Below are 20,519 nucleotides of genomic sequence, written 5' to 3'. Positions count from 1 at the left end.
TGGTAGGAAACTTTTCTATTTTTTTTTTCCAGAAGAGTTAAGGACATATTTCTTTGAGTCTTCCAAGTTCCAACCACCACTCTTCATTCTCTATAAAATACACATCTCTACTAACGATTATATTTTCAGTTTGTGGTTGGAAGACCTTATATGCCTTTGAAACTGAACTATATCCAATAAAAATGCATGGGACAAATTTTTTATCTAGTTTATCTCATTTAACCTGAGGAACGTAAGAAAAACAAAAACAACCAAACACATTAAGGAAATTTAACGATGGTTTAAATCCATACCAAGCTTCAAAAGGAGTTCGGTCTTTCACTATCTTTGTGGAAAACCTATTTTGAAGAAAAACTGATGTATTTGATGCCTCTGTCCAAAGTTTCTTTGGCAAGTTCTTCTCGTGCGGCATGCATTTGGTCATTTCCATAATGTATTTGTTCCTTCTCTCAATTACTCCATTTTGTTGAGGAGTATAGGGATTATGGAGTAGTAAGTTGATGATGAATCCCTGCTTCCTCACATAACATGTTGAACTAATGAGAAGTGTACTCCCTTCCATTATTTGTTCTTACAAACTGGATTTCAACTATTAAACTTAGTTAGACTTGGTATCATTGCAAAGGCCCCCTTTTTTTGACTGGAGGAAATTTTTGAGAAGCAAAGGCCCCACTTGTGGGATCACAATGGGGTATGTCGTTGTTCTACTGTGCTCTATGCTCTATGCTCAATAAAGAATGTTTGAAGAACTTTATTCATATAACATTACAATTTACAGATTAATTATATATAAACTCCTGTGATTCCTGTCTTTCTAGGCAAAGCAAAATATGTGGTGCTTTTTTCGTTTTGTAGTCGTCTGAATGGCTTCTAACATGTGTACCACTTCCTTCAGCTCTGGCCTATTTTGTGGCTTTACATCCCAACATTTGTCCATTATATCTGACAATGGTCTTGGACAACATTTTGGTATCTCAGGCCTTCGATCCTTGTAAATTTGATGTGAGATTTTACTTCGAGAAATGTGTTCAGGGTATGGATCTAAACAAGTATACATTTCCCACAAGCAAATTGCAAAGCTGTAGACATCACACTTGTGATCATATGAGGCGTCACTCAAAACCTCAGGAGCCATATAACCCATTGTTCCACTTGTTCCAACCATCATAGGAGGATAATCTAATCCAAGTGAATAAAACTCACTTGAGAGTCCAAAATCAATTATCTTCACTCTTCCAGTACTTTTGTCAACAAGTAAATTCTCAGTTTTCACATCTCTATGAGCAATTTTGTTAGAATGAATGTAACTCAACCCTTTAGCAACATCCAATGCAAGTTGTATAATTGTATCCAAAGGCAATTTCTTCTTCATTGTATGTCTGGAAAGATAGGATTGAAGAGTACCTCCACCAACATATTCCACAACTATGCAACATCCATTTATTGGCAGTGTTGCACCTTTTTGACATTTCATTTTTATCTTTGACATGTTGTTCTTATTTATAGCTCCAATGAACTGCACAAAATTAATTAATATATTTCAGCTAATTTGCAAATAATATATTATTAGGAAATAAGAGAAATTAATTAAGTACCTTAGCGATATTGGAGTGTTGAAGATTGCACCAAGCAGAAACTTCTTGCATGAATACCTCTTCCATCAATTGCTTTTTTTCTATTGAATTCTTCTTTTCATCTCCCAAATCAAATACTTTAACTGAAATTCATCGAAATAATGTGTATTAATTAAAACTTACCAAATTTTTTACTACAGTCATTCTAACCACAATATTCAAGAAACATTGCCCTAATACATATTACTATATTCATTCTAGTTAACAATAATATTCAAGAAACGTAACCCTAATATAGTTTTAGTATAGTCACTCTAACAACAATTTTCGAAAAACACAACCCTAATGTAGTAAACTATAGTCATTCTAACAATGATATTCAAGAAACGTAACACTAAATATAGTTTTACTATAGTCCTCTAACAACAATATTCAAGAAACGTAACCCTAATATAATACTTAATTACTATAGTCATTCTAACAACAATATTCAAGAAACGTAATCTTAATATAGTAAAATAACTTGACAAACAAAGTAGGAAGTACATGCATAAACATTAATGAAAAATTAGTAAATAATTATACCTGCAACTTGTTTTCCGTTGTAAAGGCCTTTATAAACTACCCCAAAACCTCCAAGGCCAATTATTTTTTTGACAGTAAGTTTTGAAGCATCAAGTTCCCATTCTTGTTTCTTCATGTTAGCAGCTTCCACACACCAAATTTTATTCATTATAGTATTGCTTGATCTAGCTAGTATTGATTACTTTTTTTAAACAAATTTTAGTATTGATTACTCTCACAAAAATTTTGTTCATCGGCGGAAGGGACGTATATATAGTATTACTATAATTTGTTTCCTATTAGGAAATGGATTATTAATTACTATAATTTGTTTCCTATTAGAAAGGGATTACTAATTACTATAAATGCTTTGGTTTGAATTTAAATTATGATAGGATTAGTTAGTTGTGATAAGTTATCATGAGATTAGTTATGATGAAATAAGTTATGCTAAGATTATTTTTTAATAGAGTGTTCGAAGAACAATTTATTTGTTTACAAAAATATCCTTCACGAATGTGAAAAGTAATGTATAAAAAGGGTTTAAAGGGATATTTTTGTCATTTACTTATTTTATTCCGAAATTACTATACTACCCAAGGGAAGGAATAACTTATCCCGTTACTAATTATTAATTCCGAGATAAGTTATCCTAAACTTGCCAAACAAATAACAAATTAAGTGGCAGTATAATTTAATCTGAGGACTATTTAATGTTATTAGCTTCTAGAAACTTCTATAAGAATTTCCTAATAAACATTTATAGAATGTATAAAAGAAAATCAAAGAGTGACTTGATGAAATTGTTCTTTTTTTTAAAAAGGGATACATATATATTTTTGTGTGAAAAGTAAAAATTAAAATAATCGTACTTATAATATAATGTATGACTTGTGCCTTATGACTATCGTGACTCAAAATTACGAGTCGTGATGCACACCTACCACTAACTCAATAGATGAATTATTGACTAGATAGTAGTTTTAACTTTTACCTGTAACCTACTTTCTTGTAGATTTATCATTCAAATTATGGATGTGTGACATTGGGTAACGACGGAGAATGATACAATCTATCCAAATATTGTATTCATTAAAACAATACAATACGATACGATACATTATATATAAAACGATACATAACAACCATCCAAACAAAGTGTAAAGTTCTCACACCACATGTACAATTGGACTAACAAACAACTTACACAATAGAGACACAAACATACTCAAAATAGTCATGGCAACTAATCAAATAAATTATTTTGAACCTCATGCAAATCTTCCTTCTCAACCAATCCATCTTGATAACTAATCACACCTGAATGTTTTTCAGCGTTAATCACCAATCAAGCTCCTACAAAAAGTTCGAAGGAGAAAATAACATTAATTTTAGGCAAAACTATATATAAACAATTTTTTTCAACTCTTTTAATTCATATTGTTAAATATGTTAGCCGCATCAAAGTTCTTACCTCTTTTTTTCCAGAATATCATACATGTATTTGGATAGCTGTAATGATACACGAAGAGCGAGCAAAAATCATATACATATAGTACTATGTCTATACTCACATATCCAAAGCTTATTTACTGAATTAAAACAAATAGAGCACAAATGAAAAATAATTTCACAAGTAGGCGTAGATTCTACACCATCGGTCAAAGAATTAACATTATTCTATAAACTATAAGCAATATATGTATTTGAAAATGAATCAACTCTTTTTAATTGGAAAAATCTATCAAGAGCTAATTTTTTGGGATTTATTTAAGTATAAATTATAGGAACCACATATTATAACTACTAAATAACATTCTATCCCTTCTAGTATTTTATTTGCCAAAAATCCCTTTAAAATGATATTTGCGGAATACATAGTGTTATGCACGGGATACATTAGGTTTGATACATTCCACATAGCGGGATACATAGCGTTGTGCACGGGATACATTAGATTTGATACATTCCACATAGCGGGATACATAGCGTTGTGCACGGGATACATTAGATTTGATACATTCCACATAGAGGGATACATAGCATTGTGCACGGGATACATGCGGGATACATAGCGTTGTGCACGGGATACATAGCGTTTGATACATTCCGCATAGCGGGATACATAGCGTTGTGCACGGGATACATGCGGGATACATAGGTAAATAAGGGGTTTTTGAAATTTTTGAAATAAGTAGGGATAAGTGGATATTAAGGTAAGTAAAGGAGTGTAGTTAAGTAATTTGTCCTTTATTTAATCCTTCAAGTTTTTTTTTTCTCTCTTTTTATATAACTGGAATCTATCATATTTTCTAATTGACATATTCAGATTGAATAAATTTTAATAATAACTAAACAAGAATATATACTTATGAACTAAGAATATCAACAATAACAAATTTTCAAGAAAACTATAAAATAAAATTAGAATAATATAACATGGCTCAAGAATTTGATAAGTTGATGTAACGATATCGAAATAGTATTGAGTTCCTTCTTGACTTGTTGCACTTCTTGAAATTTCGAAGAAGACACCAAAAAATAAATTTTGTTATTTTGTAACTTGTAAGCAATAGTAACTCAATAAATTTTGTAGGAGAGAGTTCAATATTGAGAATAAAAATAATAAAATAGAGAATACATATGATGAATATAAGGTAAATAATAATATATGCTCAAATAATTAGGAGATTAATACAACATCAATAACAACATACAAATGGAATTCCACAAGTGAGGTATGATGAGGAGGATAAAATGTACACATACTTTACCACTATTTTGTAAAGGTAGAAAGACTATTTTCAAAAGATCCTAGACTCAGTTGCAACAATGTCAGATACCAAGAATAAAATATAGCTAGTCACAAGAAAAGAAAATATAAATAAGGAAATACAATTTGCCACCTAAGGAAACTATTTTAAAAAATCATATGAAAAAATTACTAGGTCAGTGGATGAGTAGAGAATTCTTTATAGCTTGATGCGTGTCAAAGATAATTTCTTTAAGAATATTTCACCCGTTGTCCTTAGGATTCAATAAGCTCTTTTAATAATAAACAACTACCACATAAACTAACAAAGATCAAAGTAATAAAAAGAAGAAAATCTAGCTCAATAGAATAAAGGAGAATTGGGTGGTTGACAGCGAGTATTTGAAAGAAGGGACGGTGGATCTTGAATCGGTTGCGGTTCATGAAAGCGGACATTTATTGGGTTTGGATCATTCGTCCGAAAAAGAAGCAATTATGTTTCCGACACTTGAAGATGGAACCAGGAAAGTGGAGTTGTCAAGAGATGATATTGAAGGGGTACAAATGTTATACGGGTCAAACCCGAATTATAATGGGTCAAGAATTGTTTACCCCCACCGTCAAGAGAATGATATAAGTGGATATTCCACTTTTGGTTCATTGTGCCCACATTGGATTATTGGATTTTTCTTAGCATTGGTCCTTTCAATTTTGCTATAGTTAGTGTGTATTATTATCTTAATTGTATGATTTGATTATTTTTGTAATATTTTGTGGAGACACCCAATTTACTTGAAAATTGGTAATTTCGAAATTTTGATCCTCGGTTGATTCATGCGCAAGTTTTGGCTATGTAGCATGCAGGTTCATAAGTTCTAGATCACTCACCTTCAAGACTATTTTTGTATGATTATGTTTAACTAAGTTGACTCTGAATCAACGTATAATTAAGAGAGCAGATATACAAATGTATGGTTTGGGGTTTAATTTGAATAAAATTCCGCGAGCTTAGGCTGATCGAACCATAAGAGCGGCTCCCCTCCAGTATACGTTTGGTCCAGTTTGTCCAGTGCATTCTTAATCTAATTACACATGTTAATTTTTATATCTAAGGGTCATTATCTGTTTATTCAAAATAACTCGCTCCTAAACCATGGTTAAACTAATTAAGAGATCTGAATCAAATCAATACAGCAAGATAGTGTGGGAATTTATTTTTGGTTGGAAAAATATTGTTGGGAATTTCCTTCAGGCTAAAAAACGGACAATGAATTGTTGGGAAATGATGTCGAAAAAGATAATTGTTGGGACGAGTTGCTACAACAATTTATAAAACAATGTCGTACTCTCTCCATCCCAAATACTGGTCATATTTTATTTTTTAAAAGTCAATTTGATTAATTTTTGGAGAATATATTTTAAAATTAGAATTTATATATTCTCCACTATACAAAAAGTACTATAAATTGTAATTTTTACATCTCAATATGATAAAAAAAACTTATATCTTAAAATACTAGTTAAAGTTCATATTGTTTGACACTCAAAAAACAAAAAACTAGCCAATACTGACAAGTACTTTAAGACGAAAAAAATATTTAACTTGAATGAACTTGAAATTTGGGATGAGAGTTTACCAATTTTTGAAGATTTGACTTGAACAATAAATTTAATTAAAGAAACAAGATATGAAAATAATAATAAGAATTTAAAAAGAGAATTGGTTACATAAGAAAAGGAAAAAAGCAAACTGATCCAACAAATTTTTTACCTACATATATGCTGCAAATAAGGAAAATAAAATACAAAAGTAAAATGGTATTGACCGTATATTCTTAATTAGTTTAACCACGATTAAGATATTTTGATCTTACAAATTTTGACCCTTAAAAATAAAAGTTAACACGTGTAATTAGATTAAGAGTGCACCGGACAAACATGATAAAATGTATACGGGAGTGGAGCCGCTTCCATAATTTTTTACTATAGGTAAGAGGAGAAGCGTTTAGTCTTTGAATATGTCAACAATGTCAGACTTGAAATTGGATCTACACATGTTATCATTCATAGCCTTCTAATTAATTGATGATTGCCCTTATTCATTCTTCTCCCTTGTTAGAAAAAGTATGACAATATCAACCAAGAACTTTTTTTAAAAACAAAGGATTGAGGCATAAAGCCTCCTTTATTTTCAAATAAATTTTGTACGGCCTGGCCCAATAAAGAGACATGGCCCATTAAAGGAAATAAACAAAACAAAATAAAAGAAAAGCTAAAGAGAAAAGGAAATATCGAGAAGTGTGAAGTTGTTGAGAAACAACACTACCCTAAAAATGTCATTGGAGGAAGATGAAGAGGCGGTGACGGCTATCGTCATTATCTTCAGCCAATTCAACTCCCTACACAACGCTCTGCTACCTCAAAGAAACAAAGAATCTCACCTTGAACAAGTTGTATATATAAGCTTCATGAGGCAATGCTGTTTCAGCTTCATCTTCCAAGCTAAGTATTTTTATCCTTACTGAACCTTCATCTTCATTGTCTTGAAATACTTAGATCTAGTCTTATAAGTTAACTTTCTTGCATAGATTATTACTCATGAAAATGTTCGCTGCAAAGATCGATCTTCTTGATCTCGGAAGTTTGGGTCGGGATGATACAAAAGAAACCTTAGCTAAAATCGATTTTCCATTTATAGATCTGAACACGATGGATTAAAATTCAAAAAAAAATTAATACCACAACAAAAACTCAAATCCACAAAAGGATAACTAATTTTTTTTTAGGTTATGTTTAGATCTGGTACTCCTCCGCCCGCCTATTTGAACAAACACAAACTTTAGTTCATCGACTGGTTCAGTTTCCAAGCGAAACATTGGCCTGACTTACTACTGAATGGAAGGCTAAACACTTATGCAGAACCTTTAAAAGTGATAAACATTCACACCTCTGAACATACTTTATGAAAAGTCTGAAATATAAGTATAAACTATATATCATAATAATAGTTTTTAAAACATCTCAATATCAAAACTTATCTGACTCGCTATCATGTCTATGAATTCTCTATTGAATTAAGATAGATGCCGGGACAAGAACTACAGCTACTTGAATAATAAATTAGAATGTCTACTAAATAATGAAACAAATAACATAACTGGAGCCCGTCGAAAGCAAGGAGATCTCACCAAAAGGCTGATGGAAAAAATCTCAACGAGCGTCTGTTGTCGATCCTGAGTTTATGTATCTGCATCATTAAAAGATGCAACACAAAATGACATTAGTACATGGAATGTACGCTATGTAAATAGCTCAATGAAACAATGGTTAGACTGAACATACATAACTGAGGAACAACTCGGAGAAATACTGAAAATTGGATAACTATAAAGTAACAATAATATTAAATGCTAAAATAATAAACTTTACTTTTTTGGAGAGTTTCTCTAACTAACAACTATCACTATGAGCCTCGTGATGATACAACATCTTGTTCAAGTTGCCAGAGCCATCCTATACTTTATCAGGGTAAAGGACAAACTGAACTAATGGATCCAACATCTAGACCCTTACCAGGGGCTCGGTGCTCAATATTACCCCCAAATCTTTCAGTTCTATCTAACTATATCAATGAAAAACTCATTCTCAATCCAGAATTTAAGAAATCTAAAAGGTTTCTTATGCCTTTCCCCTCTTGCTTAAAAAGTTGAGAACATAGGACAATGATCTCAATTAGTTCTTACTAAATTTTCCACTTCCATGTGATCAAACCATCCTTGCAACCCCTGATTAGTGAGCACTCTATCATGCCTTCCAAATATGCAATCATTCTATCATGTAAATGGACTTCCTTTGAATTGTATTTTTGCTAACTCACAGGAAGAAATACAATTTTCAAAAGTTCATAGTCAAACACCGGTAAACCTCCAATTTTTTCCTCCGAATTTAAAAGTACATTGANATTGCAAGTTGATATCCCTAGTGACATCTTCAATCTTCTCGTGTATTTGTTAATGTGCCTTTAATTGTGAAAAGGCTCTAGTAAATCAATAAAAGAGAATTTATGAAAATTGGGTAGCATCTGCACCCTCTGAAAACTTGTCGGGACTTCACAACTCTGATATTCCATATTAAAGCTTTCATCTCTTATAAATTGATTTACACCTCATAGGCTGAACTCTGATTGACAGATTAATATTCCATTTCCTTGCATATTCCCTCTTCTTGCACATTTTAGAAGCCTAGGAGAGACACCTACTTTAATAGAAAGAGTATCTTGAAATTCCTCAGAAATATGTGCTTCTATCATGCTACCTTCTAAATCAATATCCTTTCTTTCTAAGAGATTGTGTGATTCAATATCTTGCAATACTAGGTTAGGAGAAAAATACATGAGTTCTATTAACAACTTCATCTATTTTAACTGGTTTGGGAATGACCATGATTAGGGGTGTTCATGAATCGGTTTGACTAGATTATTGGTCAAAATAAAACAAAATCAATTTAATCAGTTTTTGAATTATCAAAATCAAATCAAACCAAATAGAATACACATTATCAGTTTGATTTTTATCAATTTCGGTTCGATTTGATTTGGTTATTAACCATACACAAAAAAAAAAAAAAAGGTTCATTCAAAAGAGAGAAAAAATGACAAAAAATAATTCAAAACGTAAAATAGTTAGAACGACTAACATTACACAACTTTCAATCACTGAATTTACTGTGAATAAAACTTCAAAGTTCATAATTTTGGCCTATAAGGAAGATACATTGACATTCTTAGTCCCAATTTATTTATTTTTTTTATCATAGACACTTATATACATGAAACCAATAGATAAATGTTCTCGTCTCGAACCTTTTTGCTTTTATAAATTAATTATAAATAAATTTTGATGAAAATATATAGTATAAGATATTTAAAATTATTTATAAAAATAATATATTATGCATGTATAATAATAAAATATGTATGTATAATTTATCGCTTCCGTTCAGTTATTTCTTTGACTTTTTTTAACAAAATCAAATATTATAGGTTTTAAAAATCTAAAACCAAAACTCAAATAAAATCAATTTATTTAATCAATTTGGTTTAATTTTTTGGTTTGAATCAGTTTTTATCAAACCTGGAACACCCCTAATGATTATGATAAACAAAAAAGGTAAATTGATCACTTGTTCAACATATGTGGAAAAATGATAAATGTGTTGGTCTAGTATAAATATCCACTATTGTTGGGTTTTGTTTGAGATTTTTATAGTTGGACTGAAATTTAAGCGTTGGACTTGAGAAATTGGAAAAGTTAAAGACTTAAGCTAATTAAAATTTAACAAAATATTCATATTTTATTTATGAATAATATATAAGTTAAAAATTATAGAATTTATATATATAATTTCTCTGTTCGGTTTGGTTATTTTTGTGGTGCTTTTTTTAGGAAAATCAAAATCAAACCAAATAGTATCGATTTTCAAAATATCAAATATCGATTTTTTAATCGACTTGATTCGAATTACGATTCAATTTGATTTTTTAAGCAAAATCGTGAAAAACCTTGTTCCTAGCTGTCTAAACATATTTACAAAATCCCAATTCACAAAATTTAATAAAGAGAATATTATCTATATAGAAACACTTTGAATGTGTTGGTCTATCCAAACTAGTAGTATAAATATCCACTCTTTTAAGGTCCACTAGATGGCCTATCAATACCTCTTTAGGACTAGGCACAGCTCACACGAAACGCTGTTGTTAGCATTTATAAAAAATCAGCTATATCAGGAAAGAGAAGCTGTTAATTTGGAACTTTTGAAATTTCAGATTCACACTCATCAATCGTTTCACACTTATCAATCGTGTCACTCTCAGTATCATGTGATGAATTTCTCAATATATCCCGAGCTTCCAAAAAAGTACCACTCTGGGAAAGAAGGATGCAAAACCTTTTTTTTAGAGTGAGAGAGGAAAAATATTTGATATTTGTGAGTGAAAATGAGCTTAACAAGAGTGGATATTTATACTAGTTTGGAGAGACCAACATATATTTAAAGTGTTTCTCTATAGATAATTTTCTCTTTATTAAATTTTGTGAATTGAGATTTCTTAAATATGATTTGAATTGCTATGAATAGAAGAAAACTAATTTAAATCAAAAGTGTTAGATAAAAATATTATATCATGTATTTAAATACTCAATTGAAACAAACTCTAATCTAAATAACCTCCTCTCAAAGAGGAAAATGAAGAAAAATAATTCTTTATTATTTTAGTGTGTCAAGTATATATTATGTGTTCTTTATTACATATAGGAACACTCTTAAAGAGACCTCTCAAAGTTATTTTCTAAAACACTCTCCTCTTTTACCTTGTCTTTAGAGATGGAAACAAATCCACCTGAATGGGCAAGGAAAATATTGGTGCACTCGATTAGTAAGGAAGTTTACTAGGAAAATGCATCAGGACCAACCAAGATAAAGAGTTCTAGCTCTGTGTCTTATATCATTATGAAACAATGTCGGTGTTGTTTTAATGATTTTGATGATTCACATTACAAGATCCCTTCAATAGGTTTGTGAATAATCAAAATCATCATTACAACACCGACATTATTTCATAATGATATCAGACACAGAGCTAGAACTCTTTACCTTGGTTGGTCCGATCTTTTCCCCGCTCTAAAGACAAGGTAAAAAAGGAGAGCGTTTTAGAAAACAACTTTGAGAGGTTTCTTTAAGAGTGTTCCTATATGCACTAAAGAACACATAATATATACCACACTTGACACACTAAAATAATAAACATTTATTTTTCTTCATTTTCCTCTTTGAGAGGAGGTTAATCTATCGTAAACTCATAAGGTCCATATTTGTATAGAGGATGGGATGTCCTTTGCTGAGAACAATATTTTTTGTATAAGTTCTATAACTTTTGGTATCGACTTATATATTGGGTTTCCCTAGTTATTAATAAAATCATTTACCTTATAAAAAAATAAGTCAACCGATCATGAACGAGCTCAACTATCTTTCCTTTCGAACTAAACTATCAAGGTATCTACTAGTTGTATCAATTTTCAATGTTAGGATGTACCCATGTTCTATCCTAGATAGTCCTTTTAACATCTAAATGTGATTCAGAGAGTATGTCTATCAAGGAAATGCTAGAAGATTATCATCAATGCATTACCTAGAAATATATGTGTTGGTGTTATTAGGCAATGGCGACAACACCAATTTGACATTCTTGCTCATTCATCTCAATTTAGATTTTGCATCAGTTATGTCACGCCCTGAGCCTACACCTTGGACGTGGCCGACACTCGAGAACCATTGTTGGCCCCAAGTGGAACCTTGGCCTGACTCGCCTCTCAGCAGAAGACTTACTCCATAAGATAAACTCAAATGTAAAACTTAACTTAAATGTCTCAAAAGATAAACTCAGAATATATGTAAGAATATTCAACTAGCCAAAAATAGGCAATTTAAGTCTTTGAAACATTAACAACTGAAAATGAAAAGACTCATGTACTGTCTATCTATCTATGAAGCCTCTACTAACTGATATGGACGTCGAGACAAGGCCTACGATATCCTAATAACAAAATGAAATAACTAAAAGTAAATAAGGGATCCTCCGAAAGCAAGGAGACTCATCAAACAAATTTGGAACTGCAACTGGATCAACGAAGTGCTGGTTGATGATCCTGGTTTCATGAAATGACGCAGACCAAATGACGTCAGTACATGTACGAGCATGTAAGGGGAACACTGAACACAACCTGCAAGCTTGGACTATAATAAGGAAACATACTCATCTACTCAACTCAACCTCAACTCATGGATACTCAACTCAATGCAATATAAAACGAGGATAAAAGTGCAGTTTATATAAAGCATTTGAAACAATAAATAACAACTCAATGTATTCAAAATACAATATATATAACTTAGTTTGTATGTAAAAATACAAAATAAACTCTGTTTGGGAGATTTTCTAACTGTAAGATCCCGTACTTTTTCTCTAATCGCGCATAATATATGTGGCGTAGTATGGCATGGTTATATGAGGTGTATATGACTTTGTATCGTACATTGGAAATTAAGATTGCAAGTAGGTGGCAATATGAAGGAACTAAACTAAAGTTTTAGGTCAAAGGGACCCCTAAAACAAAGTTCATGATAAAAGAAATGGCTCGGGTAGAACTTCACCCGTTTGAAAGGTTTAACTTGTCCCATACCTTGTGGATAATCCTATGAGTGTAAAACATGCTAAGAATAGTGTGTTATGAGGTATTATAGTAGCACAAGGGTCGTATGTTAAGTTTGGAAGTCAAGAAAATTAGTGAACTTTGTCGGCAAAAGTTATCGAAGTTTCTCTAATAATATTTTCTTAACTTTGGATCAAATGTCTTGGATGTTTTCTCCCAATATACAAAGAGTTAGAAGGCCTATCATCCATTGAATCGAAGGCCTCCGAGTCTAGTTTGCAACACACAAAATCCCGTATCCAACCGACATCGGAGTAAAAAGTTATGAGGGTTTTACTACGGACTGCCGGGGCAGAATCCGGGTTGGATAAAAAATGTGATATGTCGGCTTACTCAACGTTTTAAGCCATGAAAACATTTCATTTTACTTCCAAACCAGAAAGAAAGCTTAATAGAGGGTTCATATGGTGTACTTTCATGATGAAGGTCAGTTTTTGACGATTTATACCATTAAAGATTGCCCATGTGACTAGAAACGTGATCTCTACAGTGGTAATCGTTTTCCCCTTCTATTAGTTGCGTTTGGAGCAAGTTTTTGAAGATATAAATTTGTAGTTATTGCTGTTTCTTCAAGGTTTACACTTGGTTAACTAAGGTAATCATCTCGGGACTCTTTTATGATTGTTTTTATGAAGTTCTATGGATATTTCGCCAAGTTGAGGCCATTTGGCAAATCTGCCGATTTAAGAACAATTATGAACTGTTTATAGATGTGTACCAGCTGTGTATATATAGTGNTCTACGGATATTTCGCCAAGTTGAGGCCATTTGGCAAATCTGCCGATTTAAGAACAATTATGAACTGTTTATAGATGTGTACCAGCTGTGTATATATAGTGTTTATGAAGTTTAGGACGTAAGGAACAACTTTCATGAAGAAGCTACGGCTATTCGAGTGTTCATTGAAAAGGTATGTAAAGGCGAAGCTACGTCCCTCATTTTAGCACCACTCCAGGGAAATTCCTAAAACGCCGAATGTGATATTTTGCTATTCTCTTGCTAGAAAAACCTTCAGTGAAAGGCATTGGGATCTCAGCTGAATTATTTTCATGATTATGTTATTTTGATATTTCACTCGTTCGGATAAATAGAGTGTTCCACATCTACATGTCATTTTATCAGTTTCCTTGATTATATGTCCGCACGTATGACTTCGTATTCTTCCTTGGGTGATGTGAATTAAAATGTCACGCGATACCCTTACTACTTGTGACCAGCCCTCTTTCTCCACTAAGGTTATTATTAAAGAAAAACTTTAAAGTAGCTCACGACCTTCAAAACTCTCAAATATAATTTAAATGTAAACTATTAGAACACTTGGTTTTTGAAATATTTCTTTTATAAATTATCTAGGAACCAAGTTAGGAACTAAGTAAGTCAACTTAAACTTGTTATGAATATCAACAAGGTTAGGTTATCCTTCTACAATTTGAGTTAACTTTTCAAGCTTATTTGGAAGAACGTATCAAGTTCCATGCGATTGTTATATGTTATACGAAGGTTATTATGGGGTTATGAGAACAAGACTACAAACGGGCCAAGATTGGCAACATGACAACAGTAACTCATAGGTGTTATAAATCCATGACATGACATGCTATGCATTCTACTCCCGAGCTATAATTGGGAGGTATGGGGCCTATTGCCTATATTTATACGTATGAGACACAGATGGCCACAAGTTGGCGAATATGATGTCGGTTTGCTACCAGAAAGCACCACCATTGCTAGCATTTGGATGGGTATGTCATGCATTTGCATATATATATATATATGTATGTATGTATTCACGACATACGATTATACGAGCATACCATGCATATTTAAGTAGTAGGGGGCTAAAGGTCAGCCATGGAGATTATTTGGGTTTCAGTTTCAGGTGGTATCTCTATTACCCTTTTACAGTAAATGTTTATGATTTTACTTTTCGCTTTACATACCAGTACATTTTTATTCGTACTGACGTCCCTTTGCCTGGGGACGCTGTTTTTTATTTTATGCGAGCAGGTACATGCAGGGACTCTGATCGACCCACCCGCTAGGATTCAGGTTCAGTTGTGAGTTGGTAAGCTCCATCTTATCCTGGGGCTATCAGAGGATGTTTACTTTTGTTGTATAGTTTGGGTATAATCAGGACCTTGTCCCGACAGTGTTTATGTCACTCATAGAGGCTATTGTGAACACAATATTCTGGGTTTTCTTTTTGTATGTTTCAACCTCCAGCCAATAGTCTTGGCATGTATATATAAGTGTGTGTGTAAGTAGGTATGTTTTCGGTTGTTGTCTCATCGGCTAGATAGTATATCTTTATTTTTTTTGGTTTGTCTACCATTGTTTGTATGGTTATTCTTTTTCAGGTCATGACCTCTGGGTCCAGGCTTCACTTTTTAGAGGTTGTGCTGCCTAATTTTTTTGCCTCACAAGTTTGGTTTAGCTAGTATGTTTCAGTGGGTAACTCGATGTATTAGGGTATCGAGTGCCAGTTACGCCCCCTATTTCGGGGTATGACACTAACCGACAACCATCACACTATGAGCTATGTGATAATACAACGTCTCGCCCACTCTACCAGAACTGTCTTATACCTTTACGAGGTATAGAACTCCTCAACTAAGTGGATCCACTAGTCTATGCTTAAAAATCAATAAGGAATCATCTAAAAAGTATGACCCTTTCTACCCACGTTGGCTACATGGTTTATGGAGGCTGTGAGTTGTTTGAACTCCCCCCATATCGGTGCTCAATACTACTCCCAAAATATAACTTAGTCATATGTTTTTAAAAAAAACATTTCCTTTTCCTCAACTTTGAGATTATTACTCAAATAGTTTTCTCTTAAAAGAGATAGTACTCAAAACTCCTCATGAACTCTTTTGAAAATCAGCTTTCCTCTTTTCTCTTAAATGTAAAAACATTTTTCTTGAGAATACTTAGTTCCCATATATTCATTTAAAAAAAATGAAACTCAAATTTACTCTTCCTCAACTCAAGTACTCAAGTCTTAAAACAAGTTTAAAAGATTGTCAAAGACTTCTCAAAAAGACTCGAAAGACTCTCAAACTTGACTCATAACTTTATCATGAATTTAAATTGTGAATTCAAGAGTTATGATTTATGATAGGAAGGATATCGTGATGATTAAATGAGGTTTAGATAGTTAATAATGAGAAACGGTCGAAAACACTGTCTGGAGAGCAAGTCCTCAACTTGGAGATGAATTAAAATAATTGGTCGCGAAATAATTTTTGAAACAGTGAAGTTCGCGCTCTCTCCGTGACGTGGGGAGAGAATTTCTCTCTGGAGGAGAAAGTCCGCGACGCGGACCTGGGACACTATTTTTGCCTGATCTTTTCTTCCTCTCTCAAACTCGATTCAACTCATACCCACTAAAATTCTAAGGTAAAAACTCTCGAATGCTTATGACTCAGGACAATTCCAACGAAACCCACTCAAGAACTATCAATTTACTCAATCCCTTAACAATATTTTTACCTCAAGAACTCAACCAAACATCAAGATTCAAGAACGATAAAAACTCTTCAAGAAACTCATCAAGAACTTAATTTTTATGGACGAATTCGATAATGTAAAACATGATTGGCGTGTGGGTGAACAAACCCAACACTATAAAAACTTACATACCTCGATTTGGCGAAACAAATCCTCGATTTGCATGAACCTTGATCGTTCTTCCGATCCTTTTCTCTTTCTTGAACTCTCTTCTAAAACCCTAAGCGCAATTAAAATTTGTTAAAACTGAACCAAATCATATTTGACCCCAAAATATTATTAAAAAATGTTTTAATCTGATTAAGTAAGGAAAAGACTGAAATACCCCTCACGTTTTCGAGTAACTTTCCTTAATTGGACAGCCTAACTTCAAACGGGCATATCTCCCTCATACAAGCTCAAAATTTAGGAAAATCAGTGGCGTTGGAAAGAGGATTCCAAGACCTTTCATTTACTATCTTATGGGCCACCTAACTCATTATGTACTGAAAGTTATGGTCGTTTGAAGTTGACCCAAAACTCACAATTCAAGCATAGCTTGCAAAATTTCAAATTAGCTTCTTTCCAAATTTGTTCTTTCTATTTTCAGTTCTTTCTATGGCGGGATGTTACAAGTTATCTTCAGTTATTGTCTATATGAATCTTAGTGTAATACGAGACAATGGATTAGCTTTGTGTCACTTATGAAGCGCACTGTGTTACGACTAGGGGTAGTCACGAATCGTGACACCATAAGTTTTGTTCCTTACAATTATTTCATTTCCAAATCTTATCCACTTTAAAATTCAACTTCTTTCATTATTTATATCTTGATCTTAGTACATATTTTACAGATGAGTTCATGGTTGCCTTTTTGTTAGTTTACAGAGAAGGAAGAAAATAATAATTTGGTTTCTCTTGTTATTGAACAAGTGGGAACATCAGTTTGATAAATCAGTAAAGAAATATTAATGAAAGCAAAACTATATACTTCATTATAAATCCAGACTAGCTTATAGAGTTTACATGACAACTGAAATAAAGAAATCAACTCCTAAGGATTAGGGATAAGATAGAAACTAATTATTTTCTAAACAGTAAATAACTACCTTACAATACATATAACTTGGACTGCTTCAGTTCTTATGCATATTTCTAACACTCCTCCCTATTTTAAAAGTTGTAAACTCCAAGTTCTTGCTTGAGAAGTTGAAAGTTATTGCCTGATAATGGTTTGGTGAAGATATCAGCTATCTGCTCCTAAGTTTTGCAATAGAGCATAATCATGTCACCATTTTTTTGCACTTCCCTCAAGAGAGAAAAGTTTGATGCTGAAGTGTTTTGTTTTCCATGAAATACATTATGAGAAATGGCTATCGCAGATTGGTTATCCATAAATACTTCAGTTCCCTTTGTCTGATTCATATGTAGATCAACAAATATTTTTCTCAACCATAACTCTTGATGCACAGTTATTGTTACGGCCACAAATTTTGCCTCTATAGTGGATTGAGTTGTAATTTCCTGCTTCTTTGAACACCTCAAAAACATTCTTGCGCCAAGACTGAAACAGTATCTAGGTTCTTCATGCCATTGCGGATCCAGCCCAATCACTATTAGAATACCCAAGTAGTTTTAGATCTAGTTTTTTCTTAAACTTGACACCATAATTAATGGTACCTATGATATATCTGTTTGCTGGTTTTAGATGTACCTCACTAGCACAATGCACGAACCTCGATAGTATGCTTACAACAATCAAAATATCAGGTCTTGTATATCAACCTACTGACTAAGCCTTTGAAGTATGTTTCCTCCACTTTCTCAGCTCCATCATTCTTGCTTAGTTTCTCTTTTTGGGTCATAGGAGTACTCATCTCCTTGCAATCTTCCATGTTGAACTTCTTGAGAATTTTCTTAGCCTATTTATTTTGGCAAATGAAAACTTCGTCGTGTTGTGAGAGTGATATTTTCTTTTCAAAAAAACTTGGTAGGAAACTTTTCTGTTTTTTTTTTCCAGGAGAGTTAAGGACAGATTTCTTTGAGTCTTCCAACCACCACTCTTCATTCTCTATAAAATACACATCTCTACTAACGATTATATTTTCAGTTTGTGGTTGGAAGACCTTATATGCCTTTGAAACTGAACTATATCCAATAAAAATGCATGGGACAAATTTTTTATCTAGTTTATCTCATTTAACCTGAGGAACGTAGGAAAAACGAAGACAACCAAACACATTAAGGAAATTTAACAATGGTTTAAATCCATACCAAGCTTCAAAAGGAGTTCGGTCTTTCACTATCTTTGTGGAAAACCTATTTTGAAGAAAAACTGATGTATTTGATGCCTCTGCCCAAAGTTTCTTTGGCAAGTTCTTCTCGTGCAACATGCATCTGGTCATCTCCATAATGTATCTGTTCCTTCTCTCAATTACTCCATTTTGTTGAGGAGTATAGGGATTATGGAGTAGTAAGTTGATGATGAATCCCTGCTTCCTCACATAACATGTTGAACTAATGAGAAGTGTACTCCCTTCCATTATTTGTTCTTACAAACTGGATTTCAACTATTAAACTTAGTTAGACTTGGTATCATTGCAAAGGCCCCCTTTTTTTGACTGGAGGAAATTTTTGAGAAGCAAAGGCCCCACTTGTGGGATCACAATGGGGTATGTCGTTGTTCTACTGTGCTCTATGCTCTATGCTCAATAAAGAATGTTTGAAGAACTTTATTCATATAACATTACAATTTACAGATTAATTATATATAAACTCCTGTGATTCCTGTCTTTCTAGGCAAAGCAAAATATGTGGTGCTTTTTTCGTTTTGTAGTCGTCTGAATGGCTTCTAACATGTGTACCACTTCCTTCAGCTCTGGCCTATTTTGTGGCTTTACATCCCAACATTTGTCCATTATATCTGACAATGGTCTTGGACAACATTTTGGTATCTCAGGCCTTCGATCCTTGTAAATTTGATGTGAGATTTTACTTCGAGAAATGTGTTCAGGGTATGGATCTAAACAAGTATACATTTCCCACAAGCAAATTGCAAAGCTGTAGACATCACACTTGTGATCATATGAGGCGTCACTCAAAACCTCAGGAGCCATATAACCCATTGTTCCACTTGTTCCAACCATCATAGGAGGATAATCTAATCCAAGTGAATAAAACTCACTTGAGAGTCCAAAATCAATTATCTTCACTCTTCCAGTACTTTTGTCAACAAGTAAATTCTCAGTTTTCACATCTCTATGAGCAATTTTGTTAGAATGAATGTAACTCAACCCTTTAGCAACATCCAATGCAAGTTGTATAATTGTATCCAAAGGCAATTTCTTCTTCATTGTATGTCTGGAAAGATAGGATTGAAGAGTACCTCCACCAACATATTCCACAACTATGCAACATCCATTTATTGGCAGTGTTGCACCTTTTTGACATTTCATTTTTATCTTTGACATGTTGTTCTTATTTATAGCTCCAATGAACTGCACAAAATTAATTAATATATTTCAGCTAATTTGCAAATAATATATTATTAGGAAATAAGAGAAATTAATTAAGTACCTTAGCGATATTGGAGTGTTGAAGATTGCACCAAGCAGAAACTTCTTGCATGAATACCTCTTCCATCAATTGCTTTTTTTCTATTGAATTCTTCTTTTCATCTCCCAAATCAAATACTTTAACTGAAATTCATCGAAATAATGTGTATTAATTAAAACTTACCAAATTTTTTACTACAGTCATTCTAACCACAATATTCAAGAAACATTGCCCTAATACATATTACTATATTCATTCTAGTTAACAATAATATTCAAGAAACGTAACCCTAATATAGTTTTAGTATAGTCA

The 20,519-nt window shown here is 32.7% G+C and overlaps 2 protein-coding genes across 2 annotated transcripts; both read right to left on the bottom strand.

Annotated features, from left to right (window-relative positions):
* Positions 1-814: 814 nt before the first annotated feature.
* Positions 815-1,646, bottom strand: LOC125868111 (serine/threonine-protein kinase STY13-like). Its single transcript, XM_049548713.1, has 2 exons — positions 1,596-1,646; positions 815-1,516 (listed from the first exon to the last, which is right to left on the bottom strand). Exons 1-2 carry the CDS (start codon positions 1,644-1,646, stop codon positions 815-817), a joined length of 753 nt encoding a protein of 250 aa, XP_049404670.1.
* A 17,801-nt stretch (positions 1,647-19,447) lies between these two features.
* On the bottom strand, positions 19,448-20,279 carry LOC125867600 (serine/threonine-protein kinase STY13-like). The gene is made up of 2 exons (XM_049548152.1): positions 20,229-20,279; positions 19,448-20,149 (listed from the first exon to the last, which is right to left on the bottom strand). Exons 1-2 carry the CDS (start codon positions 20,277-20,279, stop codon positions 19,448-19,450), a joined length of 753 nt encoding a protein of 250 aa, XP_049404109.1.
* Positions 20,280-20,519: the final 240 nt, after the last annotated feature.

This window comes from Solanum stenotomum, chromosome 6 (assembly GCF_019186545.1).
Source record: "Solanum stenotomum isolate F172 chromosome 6, ASM1918654v1, whole genome shotgun sequence".
NCBI classification, from domain to species: Eukaryota; Viridiplantae; Streptophyta; class Magnoliopsida; order Solanales; family Solanaceae; genus Solanum; species Solanum stenotomum.
The sequence above is the reverse complement of the archived record's forward strand: the minus strand, read 5'-3'. Positions and strand labels throughout refer to the sequence as shown.